The sequence below is a fragment of the Erpetoichthys calabaricus genome, chromosome 5 (assembly GCF_900747795.2).
Source record: "Erpetoichthys calabaricus chromosome 5, fErpCal1.3, whole genome shotgun sequence".
NCBI lineage: Eukaryota > Metazoa > Chordata > Cladistia > Polypteriformes > Polypteridae > Erpetoichthys > Erpetoichthys calabaricus.
Window position 1 is genome coordinate 190590089 of NC_041398.2, and position 12856 is coordinate 190602944.

General features: G+C 35.4%; 1 protein-coding gene across 1 annotated transcript in view; it reads right to left on the reverse strand.

Moving 5' to 3' along the window:
* Positions 1-278: 278 nt before the first annotated feature.
* ptar1 (protein prenyltransferase alpha subunit repeat containing 1) overlaps positions 279-12856 on the reverse strand; it is a 56575-nt gene continuing 43997 nt past the window's right edge. The window contains exons 4-7 of the mRNA XM_028802336.2: positions 6011-6115; positions 4864-5086; positions 4171-4469; positions 279-3764 (exon numbers count right to left, since the gene is read on the reverse strand). Coding sequence (XP_028658169.1) covers positions 3413-3764; positions 4171-4469; positions 4864-5086; positions 6011-6115 — 979 coding nt within the window. The 3' untranslated portion in view covers positions 279-3412. The remainder of the gene's footprint in view (positions 3765-4170; positions 4470-4863; positions 5087-6010; positions 6116-12856) is intronic.

Sequence of the window (12856 nt, forward strand, 5' to 3'; positions counted from 1 at the left end):
CACATTAAACTTTCAATGTCACATTAAACATTGTTTGAGATGCTTTGTGAAGAATGCTAAGCTGAGAGCTGTCCATGTTAATTCCACCATATGAAATATGAAAAACAAAAAACAAAACTTCAAAGTAACATTTACATTGTTTACTGAATTGGTGGTTAGCAGTAAATACTTAAATCTGCACATCAAATCAGTGCTACAGTTAAATGAATTTGACTCTAAAGAAACAATTTCTCAAAAAAAATAAAAAATAAAAAAAAAACTGGAATAATAGTACTAACTTATTTTTACACTGTCCAGATTCAAAAAGTACCAGCATGGCCAAAAAGGCATTTTACTTCAATAAATACATATTTGCTGTTGAAATCTGCAACCTAATAACATATTAACTTATTTAACTACAAACTGGTAGTAGATAAATGCAGACTTTACATTAATTTGTGCTGAAAGAAAAGCATTGAAGGCTAATATATTGTATAAGATTTATCTAGGAAGCAGCAAATGTTTTTAAACACATATCAATTTCCACCTTGTCATCTTACATCAGTGGAAAGTGTGCATTTAGTACTTGTACATTTAGAACAAAAAACAGCACAGATTAACACATGAAAACAATGTGCATATTTAAAAAAGACAGAGTAAATATGTAAATTGTGCTTAGTTCTCCTCAGTTTCCAGTCTACACAACATAAAACTGAACCTAGCATCTAATCTGTCGTCAGCACCAGAAAGATATACTCATAAGATGCTGAATGGGAAAAACACATTAAATAACTTAATAAATAAAAAAAAGAGCTGGGAGAATTTTTCAGATGGAAAAATCTGTGAAACAAAGCCTAAGACCCATTTAAATTACAAATTCCCCTTCAGAAAATTCTTCAGTAACAAAAACTATATTTAAAGGAGAGAATGGCAGCAATTCCTCAACAAAATTATTTCCTATAAAGTTTAAATTCACTATATATATATATATATATATATATATATATATATATATATATATATATATATATAAATAAAATTAAATATAATATATAACTAAATATCCTTGAAACAGTAATGCAACACTACCCAAAAGCTGAGTATGACTTTCCTGAGTTGGTGTGCTGCTCCAGATTCTTATGTTTCAGCTTAGCACTGCGGAAACGAAATTATGCCCATATAACAAATGCATTTTACGCAGATAACAGTATACTGTATATTGCTCCTGAATTTCACTTTTTTGCCATTTCTAGTTTTGTAAAATAATTGGCTAGAATATTATTTATTCCTTTAGATTCCATTTATAAATAAAATAAAAAAACAAAAACAATCAACAAAACTCCCACCATATATTTCATGGCAGAAAGTTTAAAGTGGAAAAAAAATTTAGAATAAGGTATACTTCACCGAGCATCCACAAAAAAAAAATACAAGAAAGATAAAAAAAAAAAAAAAAGCCTGATAAAAACTGGAAAAAGATGATAGCAACCAACAATAGAAATTAAAATTAATGCCATACTGGAACAAATGCAGGTACTGAAAAGTAAACTAAAAAGTACGTTTTCCACATGTATAAATATATCAGATTTAAATGCAGTAACAATAAATAAATGTGAATATATGTACTTTTAAAGTGTATTTGAAATTCACTATTAGCATAGGGTTTAAAGGAAAAAATGGAAAGGGCAGAGATTTTCAACGCTATTTATGCTAGACTTTGTCCGCTGTGTAGATGAGGATGTCTCTACCACTAAAGACCTCCAACAGATAAAGTAGAAACTCTGTCTCCAATTAACTGAAAGTTTAAATAAAATATGAAAATGAGCATACAAAAACAGAGAAAGATAAGAAAGCAACCATGAGAATGACACATAGATGATAATCCTTGCTGTTTGGGTAGACTACCATTTGTTTTGTGCTCCAGACTCCTCCTTAAGGGTCAAGCACTGAAAGGAAATTGAAAAGTTACAGAACCCATGACCTGAAACAGACTGAAGGAGGAAAAATCTCACAGAAATCTCGACAATGCTGAGGTCATGCATAATCCATCATTTTAGTAGAAATTCTGATGTATCATGTGGAGGAAACTGACCAACTGTAGTCCTTTAATGTATGACAGTTTTTACTTTTGGATAAATGGCCTAAATATCTGTTTTAACTGGAAAAAGAGTATCATTCAGAAGAATTACTTGGCTGAGGATAAGTTTTTATGTGTGCATCCTTTTGTTTTACAAATATGACATACATGTTACAAAAAAAAAAAACAAACTAGCACTGCTACACTGAATACAATCACAAAAGCCCTGCCTTAGGAGCCTAATCTCTACAAAGAACTGTATCTTCTTTAAATATATTTTCTTGCAGTTAAATCTGCTTGATGCCTCACAAATTATAAATTAGCCAGAGAGGCATTCATAAGGCTATTATGTAAAACAGGACCTAACAAATATATGAATCTTATTACAACTGAACAAAACAGATCTATTAAAAATACAGTACTTATGTGACCAAACAACAATCAATATTACATGGTACTGTGAAACAGATTTCTTAAAAGCTACAAATGTTAAAATGTTGACTTGGATGGATATTGTTCCATATATTTTTTAAAGTCCAATTTCTAAAAGGTAGGGGGCTGACCTAGCTACCTAGAAAACATCTAAGGAAACACTAAATACGCATAGTAGCAAAAGTGAAACTTAACTCCTGGACAGTTTAAATGCTTAAAAGTCCTCTCACGTGTATTAGACAAAAAGATTATCACTATTCATTTGACTCATAATGGGACTTTGCTTAAATGTGATTTTAAAGTACTACAAAGCACCATGTTTAACAAGGTACTTATTATGGCTAGCTAATCTTTAAGTGCTTCAACAAATTTAAAACATAAATGCACTGCAGACTCCTTCTAACAGCATACCTATAGTACCAAAAGTGCCTAATGACCTGAGCAACGTTCAGCAATACTTAACCCTTAGTCTCCAGCAGACCAGAATAGCAGATCTTTACATTTTTCCAGTGGCTGCTAGTTATACAGGAAGTGTTTTGATTTCTCAAAATGAAAGATTTTTTTTTCCCCCAACATTGTCTGATAAAGAAAAAAAACATGTAAACCTATAGCTTAAATGCAATAAACACTTAAAAAAAGATGTTTTTTTGTGAGATAATTGGGGAAGAAAATAAATAACTGGAACATGATAGTAAACCAAGAACCTTACCTAACACAGGAAAACTGTAAAATTGCTGCTTACATTTTAAGAGCTACAGACAGTTATGTGGATAATTGCTAATATTTCCATGAAAAGCTGGAACACCTGGAGCAATGCAGAATTCTATAGAGAATGAAGAAAACACATGGCTGAAAGAAACAACAAAAAATGTTCCTCCGAAGGGGTTCTGAGTGTTACAGTTAACACTTTGCCAACTATATCCCCTAAAGCTGACCTATAACAGAGTCCAGCCATTTTTTGTATGAAGTAGCAAAACGAACTTGGTCCATATTCCCACAGTCTGACAAGATTTTAGAAACAAACCTGTGCTCTGCTAAGAGCTTATGAGAGTCCGGTTGAGGACCCCGTTTAAGCCGTTTAGTCTCCTGTGAATAGCTTTGCAGGCTGGGATCTATTAAGCAATCCACATCCATGACCTGTGAAGCCTTGTTAACCATTGTTGTTGTGTGCGATAACCCAAGTGATCCATCTGTGCCATTCAATGATGTTTTCCCTGGGGTGCCACAAGAATGGTGGTCGCTGCTCCAATGATGCCAAAGGAAGAAAACCAGACGTCTTTTTTGCACAAAAACAAAAAAAAAAAAAAAAAATTAACAGTATGTTCTTAATTGGTAGTAGTACTTACATTACAAGTACATGCCAGAACAACAAATTTAATTTCCTAAATTACTGCAAATTTCAAAACTATAGAATTACACTAATACTTTTATAGTACATGCACTTAAAAAACAGGGTACAAGTTTATTGTGCATAGCATTTTATTTTATTTACACCTCGTAATGTAAAAGATAAAATTTAAATGTTTATTATGTTAGAATTCATATTTCAGAGATGTGTTCAGTTTGTTAACATGTTGTACAACAAAGTAATACAAAATTGAAAACATTCAAACCCTAGTCTCTGGATGATTAAAGAAAGGGGTATAATGTAAGTGCATTATGCATTCGTTTGTAAAGCTTACCTATGACACCAAAGTGCCTCATGACCTGGGTAAGACTCAATAAGATCATTACAAAGGTCCAATTCTTCATCAAAGAGGCCCTGAAGTGACCATGTCTGAATTTCAGAACTTGATTCCTCCTTTGGAAGACTTGCACAGTGATCAGTTGGTAAGGAAGGTGCAGAAACAGTTTTGTCCAATATAAAATTGGATCTTCTGATCAATGACTTGAAAAGAAACTGTCGATAATGGAAGCCGCTGTGATCTGATATGTGCATGGAAACCCAGTATTTAGAAGAGCACAACTCATCATAAATTATCTGCAAAGGCAATCATATTGAACAGGTTATAAAAAACATTTAAAGGCCACAAAACATGAAAATACATTACAAACCTGAACAAAAAGCATGCATAGTAAACAAATGAGTTCGCCCCAAAACAGTGTTCTCCAAATAGGTCCTGTAATATTAACATAAATTCAGCTGCTGCATTTGATTTTTACTTGTTTAATAACTAGATACCATAACTTGTTTGTTGAAATCAACCTAAGAAACAGAAAAAAGTCTTCTTTAAAATTAACCTTGAATATCAAAAAAGTTGCTTCATTTCTTCCTTATCATAAGAGATGCAAGAGTTCTTATTACCTCACTGAATTCTACCAGCACCATACAAAATAAAAGGAGATATTCAGAAATGGGTAGGTGGACAGTTTACCTTGCTGTCTTCTTCAGCCATATTCTGCAAAACCCAGATGCGATGCGACCAAGCATTGTAATTACTTGGGTACCTTCCTGCAGCATCAGTACACACTTTCAGCTCATCGTGCAAAATTTCCTGATATTTTGCAGACTGTGCTGTTGTCACATCTCTGTTTTGATCTTTTGCAAGTGAACTATGAGGACAGTGCTCTTGGAGCAGTCTTTTTAAAACCCATCGCCTATGAAACAAAGCCACCAAGAATTAGTACATATGCATATATATTCATAAAATAGTGGAAAAATAAAAGCAGTACACTACTTGCTGTATTCTGAACTTATGAACCCAAAAGTGTTTGATATTAATATGAATGCAGCATCAGCGGTAAGAATGGCCGAGACAGTGATTGCACATCACCAACATCTAGCCTGGCACACTAATCACCCATCACTGCTGCGTACTGCAGGAAAGACAGTTACAACTGGTGACACACATCTCAAAATCACTAAACAGACTCGGCCTGTGTAACCGCACAAAAATCAGCTTCATTGTAGCTTTGATGATGAAAAAGGGCATTACATGACTTTCTTCTCATATTCTATTATTTATAAAGTGGTTATTTTTAATTTGGTGACTGACTGTATATGTGTGTGTATTTTAAATAAATATATAAATAGTATATGAAACAAAAGACTTTTTTTTCAGAACAGACATAGCATCAATCATACTCGATTTGCATTTAAAACTCAGAACCTAATATAATAAAAATAATTTTTGATAATTTTCTAGCATAAAATTATTCAAAACTGCATATAAACCCTAAGTTCATTAAGTTTTCTCAAGGGTAGAAGCTTTTTCTCCAAGGTGAAAGATGTGCTTTTGTTATTAGCGATACCTAAAATTAATCTTCTTACTTCATCTAAAAAAAGACTTCTGGTGCCAAGGGTGATCTTATCTATACAATTAGCTATTAGCTTTCAGGGCAAGCTTGCACCGACTCAAGACTGTTGGTAAACTCTGACATACTATTACATGGCGATTTAATTTCATTGTTGATAAAAACCAAGAGTATAGCTCTCTCTCCCTCTCTCTCTTTTAAACTTACTTTGAGAATTTTATTTGTTGTTTACAAAAGTACATGACTAGTGCTAATACACACACAAACCTGTGAATCCAAGTTTCAGGACTCTTCGGAAATTTGGTTAATGCAAGTTTTCCCAGATACAAATCTTTCTCCGGACTTAATGCCCCAAACTGAATCAGCTCTTTCCTACAAATAAAATGCAAATACATAAAACGTTGAGACAAGTAACTTGAGAAATCTGCACAACGAGAATTATACAGTGGGTTTAGCAGTTATAGCCACTTGATAAAACTGAACAAAACCATATACTGGGGGTCGTCGGGTTACAACGTCTCAACATACGATGTTTCAAGTTTACAACGCTCACTACCATAAAAACTTATAAAGTTTATTAAATAAAGGTAAGGCTTTTTTTTTTTACACTCATTTTTTCCTGTTACTACAGTACAGTGTACAGTATATTTATGTCCTTTTCCTGTGGCTTAGTTGTGTTTTTATGTTCTAGATTATGATTTTGCAAATGTGTTAGGATAGGTAAGTGACTTAGGCTAGGGTGTGCTTCGACTTACACCAAAATTCGGGTTACATCACTGTTGTAGGAACGGAACTGTGTTGTAACCCGAGGACCCCCTGTATAAACAAAAAAATAAGCTTTATTTTATGCCCTGTAACTTCTTACTGCATGTTTCTCAAAACAAATGTCAAATACCGTGTAACTGTTTATCTCAAAAACATACATAAAAAGTTTTGCACTTAAAGCTTAAAAAAGTAAATGTGTGATAAAATTTTCCTTTCAAAAGCTTTACATCTTCATAATAAGGAACACTGTTGAACTTCCTTGCAGGTTGGGGAGATCTACTAATGGATTAAAAAAATGTTGACCTTCATATGAAATGGATTAAAAAAAAGTCAAATTTATGGCTTGGCTATATAATGGTTTAATTTAGTCCTACAAAACTATTAAAAAATGCTTACAACAAAAGGGGATAAAACTGCATAAACTCACTCAAAATGAAGAATGTGTTAAGGAAACAAAAAGAATCCAACAGCCCTAGCAGAAGAGCTGTTTAGATTTTAGGTAAATGTCTATGTAGCAAAATGTCAAGAAGCTTCAAGCCAGTCTGACTGAAATCCAATAGTGCAGGAAGGTCGAGACAGAAACACATATAATATAGTAAACTTCATACCCATATGGCCATGAATGGTTGATTATGTGGCGATGATATGCTGCAACTAACCCCAAGAGCCTTGCTAGGTCCAATTTAACAACAAACTATACAATGAATTAAAGGCATTTGGGCCAAATGCTTAAATGAACTTTCCATCAGAACAATAGCCCTAAATATTCTTCAAGAATAAACAAAGAAATTGCATCCTAAAACATGTTCAAAGTCAACATTTTGCCTAATTTCTCGTTTTCACAATTACTGCTGAACCATTCTACAAAGGCAAACGCACCAAGATTATTCCATATGTTGTTAAACTTTGTTATGGAATATAGGAAATGCTTTGTGAGGCTATGGCAGAGAAGAATGAACTATGCACTAAATAAGGGGAATCCAGCCATTTTTTTGATGGGGCAATATTGTGGGTTAAGAATCGGTACTGAAATAACTGCCTTGAACAAGAAAAGTCAATCTCCCATAAACTCCCTAAATTAGATTATATTGTCGCCACAAGAATGTTGGCATCTTTAAAGTTTACCCCTATTATCCGCAGAAGAAGAAAGATTAAGAGTTTACAAGCAAACTTTTAGACGCAACAAAAAAGTTAGACCCTATTAGGGCTTATACTAATTAAAAGTGTGGTGGAACTTTCAGAGTTTAGATTTTTAGATTCTGAGCACAACTGGGTATTATTTAATCATGAACCAATTCATTAAACAGATAAAAGTATTAGTAATGAAAGCTTTTTTTATCTCTTGAAAATGCCGCAGTATTTTTAGGCTTCTTTAGGTATCATTTGCAACAGCAGCAACTGCTCTCTTTCTTGCGCAGTGGGATTCTCTTTCTGTCTGCCTTTTCTCATGCTTGCTGCTCAGGACTTTTTTGTTTTCCCTCGTGTAATATCTTTGAATTACCAGAGCCTACGAAAAAACTCGTAGATCCAGCCCACCTTAAATCCCATCGCACCTCTCCGTCAGCGTCTTTTTGTCCTGTAAATGTGTCGATAAAGACAAGCAGCAAGCAGCCTGCTATTCCATCCCCCCATTTGGTTTGCGTCTGTAACAGATGGTGTCCATTTATACCACTTTTACTCTCTCAGTCACGATCACGATACATACTACCGCCCTAGGGATCTGACGCTGTTAGTTGTTATTGAAACTGGGAATAACTGTAGATATTCAAACCAAATGTATGTATGTACTGTATAATATTAACAATAAGAGCAGCTCACTACTGAAAATGGCAAATATAGGAGGCAGTCGGGATCGAACAGGGGACTCTTGATTACAAGTCAGCAAATCATTCCGCTACACCACGGTTTCATCCTTGAACATTTTGTAAAAGTGTTTTATTTGATCTTTGGACTTAAGGCTTCACTCATTATATAGTTTATGCCAACATTTTGTCATTTACTACTAAAATATGAAAAATGTTTCTGTTTTTAACAATGTGTTTACACAGATTATTGTAGAAACGGAACACACATGAAATGCATGTGTTCCAAATAATCTATTATTTCCACTCTAAAACTCCAGCACTTCACTCCCAGATCATCAAGGCATGAGCTGGGAGGACTTTTTGCAAGTTCTGCGGTGGTGGGGGGATGGAATAGCAGGCTGCTTGCTGCTTTTTTTTATCGGCACATTTACAGGACAAAAGATGCTGACAGAGAAGTGCGATGGGATTTAAGGTAGGCCGAATCTACGAGTTTTTTAGTAGGCTCTGGTAATTCTAGTCTTAAATCCTCAGTATGTGTACCACAAGTTGAAATCCATTGACATAGATAATATTATTTAGATTAAGGCTAAGCAGTTTGTCATTTGTAATTATTGAGATCAATTCTTTACATGAAAGGATTTACATGCTGTCACGGAATAGATAGTGCAATATAATATACTAGCCAACCCGCGGCGTAGCATAAGCAGCATAATTATGTATTGATGGGTGAACACTTCCTGAACGACACAGTTATCCAAATGCCGTGGGTTTGAGGATACGACTGTGAGTGAATGAAAAGATAGACCTCTGGAGAGAGCAACATATAACTGTCCGTGACTGAAAGCGGGATCGTCTGTGATGAAGAAGGCCACACTGGTGAAAGTTACTTCGCCGGTAGGAATAAGTGTCAGTACTTGTAGATTAACACTAGAATTACCATAGCCTACGAAAAAACTCGTAGATCCGGCCCACCTTAAATTGCTTCTTAAAACCATTCTCATCTCTCCGCCAGCGTCTTTTGTCATCTAAATGTACTGATAAAGACAAGCTGCAAACAGCCGGCTATTCCATCCCCCCACCGACTTAGAACGTAAACGAACTTTTTCCAGCTCATGTCTTGACTGATTATCTAGGAGTGAAGTGGAGTTTTAGAGTGGAAATAATAAATCGTTATTTGGAACACACGCATTTCATGTGTGTTGCGTTTCTACAGTAATCTGTGTAAACAGATTAGCAGGTGGCCAGTTGCTGCGTGCTACAACGCACATTTTAAAAAAAGAACGAGACAAATATATGTGACGTTTTGAAGAAATCATTTTATGCCGTGAATAGTACCAATCAGAAAACATTGTCAAAGTAATGCAATATTATTTGAAAACGAACAGCGTCAGGTTGGGTGTGAAGTTATACTGGCGCTGTTTGAGTCAGATCAGAAGCTGAATAAGCTGAACAAGCTCCTGTTCTGACTCTAAGTAAAAAGCATGAATTAATCAACAGAAATAACCGCGATCGACATTTTAAACTTAAGATTTACAGTGCATACCAATTTATAAATTTTATGTCCGTTTGAGGGAAAAAAAAAAACACTTTCTCCAAAGCTGGGAATCGAACTCGCGTCTCTGTAGCATGGCAGGGTTTCTGTGCTCCAAGTCAGCAAATCTTAGCGTTAAGCCACGGAAAGAGTTGTAGTATCCTTGAACCTTTTGTGAAAGTGTTTATTTGATGTTTGGACTTCAGGCTTCACACATTCTATAGTTTATGCCTACATTTTGTAACATTTATTACTAAAATATGAAAATGTTTCTGTTTTAGCAATGTGTTTACACAGATTACTATAGAAACGGAACACACATGAAATGCGTGTATTCCAAATAACGATCTATCATTTCCATTCTAAAACTCCAGCAGTTCAGTCACTCCCAGATAATCAAACAAGGCACGAGCTGGGAAAACTTAGTGAACGTTCTGCGACAATGGGGGATGGAATAGCCAGCTACTTGCTGCTTGTCTTAAACAGCACATTTAGAAGACAAAAGAGAGGTGAGAACGGTTTTAAGGTGGGCCGGATTTACGAGTTTTTTCGTAGACTCTGGTAATTCTAGTGTTAAGGTGTAGTGAGTCTCTGTTGTTGACGCTTAATATAGCTTGCGTACTGAGATGTTCCGGAGTCACAGTTGAGAAACACTTTTTTAATGTCTTTTAAGCACAGGGGAAAAAATGAAAATGTGAAACATCCATAATGTAATAAGCCACTAAGAAAAGTAACACTGCAACAATGCTATCTACGACCCGATCGCTGTAAACAGAAGTGAAAACAAAATCGAGCCTGGTGCATTCTTTAACTGCCTTGTGGCGCTGTAGTAGTGCTGCTGCTTTGCAGTAAGGAGACTCTGGAAGATTGTGGGTTCGCTTCCCGGTTCCTCCCTGTGTGGATAGCGCTTTGAATACTGAGAACACCGCTATATCAATGTAACGGAGTATTATTATTCTTATGTGTCCAGCGCTCTCTCTCTTGCGCGCCTGTATGTGTGTGTGTGTCGCTCGCTCTCTCTTGCTGCACGTGTTCCTGCAGGCATACGCCGCATAATTATTTATTTATGGCTGAACACTTCCGGAAAGACACAGTTGTCTAAAAGGAGGGAAAAAAAATGAACATTTGCAAAATCCGTAACACTGCTTTCAGTAAGTACAATGCACACGCGTTTAATTTGTTGGCCACTTTTTGCCAGCCGTCTTTTCTGGTTTGGGCCGCTTTTGAAGTTACCGCTTGTGTATATTAAATCTTGAAATCCTTCGAGTAACTAATTAACTAACTAACACCCACCCACCCACACACACACAGCTTGTGTAGAAGGTCAGCTGCTAAGAGAGCGTCTCAACTGTTGCAGGGCCCGCATCGGTGAAGCAGGTGAGACGCTAATGAAACAGAGGCACAGGGCTTATTGGTTTTTAAAGACTGCTTCCTTCATTGTGTTTTAACCTCAGTTTTAAAGGATTGTTTTAAGGATCCCATGGGATACTACTCGCAAACTGTTTTGCACGCTGCATATAGCGATTCACATCTGCGAGAAACATGCCTCTATGAGCAGTCAACGTGGCTCAGAGGTGCATGTGGACTGTAGCACAGGCGAACATAAATGACACCGTTTTTTCTGTGTCGTCGCGTTCGAGTGGGCATGGCTCTGCGAGTTGTCGTTGTATCCAATGGTCTTAGATTTGGTGGGTGTGGCTCCGTCCTGCGTGCTTCCATGGGTGTCTTGCTTGCTCTGGCGGCGGCTTAGTGAATTATATATATAGATGCTAAGCATTTCTACTGCCCGGTGTTTTCTATATGTATGAACTGCAAACTAAGTGCAGTTTAAAAATAAAAAAATCCACCCTTCATACTGTCTATGAACATCTAGTTTCAGTGCACTTTATATTGTAACTGAAAAATTACTATAGCTTGCAAAATATTGTCACCTACAGGAATCATAAAATTAATTCTTATTTTAATATGTTTATAATATACAGTGTTAAGAAAGAATGTGGTGGTATGGTTTTACTGAAGCGTGCCACGGCAATGCCTTAACAGCTGTGGTCTGTCAAAAATCTGCATTAAAAAGAGTGATATGCTTAGTAATCACTAAAGACACATGCAATATTTTTACATTCCAGATCAGCAGAGTGTGACCATGTGCAAAATGAAGTGGGCTACTTACACTGATGGCTATTATGCACTCTAAATTCCAAAAGAGGACATGTTTAACAAACTGCTATGTCAAAAAACTTTGCTGAGCAAAGCAGAAGCTTGACTAAATTTAAAATCTTAAAACCAGAAATTTGTGCTGTGAACAAAATAATTGATTTAAAGAAAAGAAAAAAAAAAACACTATATATTATTGTAGTTCGGTAATTTCTTTTTGGGCGATACCAAATATAATGTAATTTTTTGAAATACAATAATTTACATATAGGATAAAGAATTTGCAAAAAAAAAAAAAAAAAATCAGACCACCCCCCCCCCCCCCCCCCCCAATACTTTTTTTTTGAGAATAAACACTAAGACATATCATATTAGTAGCTTCTGGTTTGAAATAAGAGATGTTAATAGATATGTTAATAATATTTTTCATTTGGTGTATTGAGTTTCTGCTTCAACCATTAGACGAGGATGATATTCTCATACAAAACTATACCATTCTGTGCTCTCCAGTTGCTAATATTGTGTTAGCTCAGCTTCCCAAATAGGCTATTTTTCAGCCTGTAACAATGGTTGGTTTTGAATGAAAAGGTTATGAACAAAATTATTAAATTCATACCTAATGGGGGGAAAACTACTGCTATCTGTCACTGGTCCATCTATTCCACTTTGACAGCCATTTCAGGTTGGGCTAACTGTAAACCCCAAACAGTATGTGATTGAAAATATGTATAGGAAAGCATTTTTGTGTAAGTTTCCATTTTTTCTGTTTTTAATTTAGTTTACTTTTATCTCGTGTGTACTATATAATAAACCAAATAAAGTGCTGTTAAGTATCCTATGAGAACTATCCTATGCAGC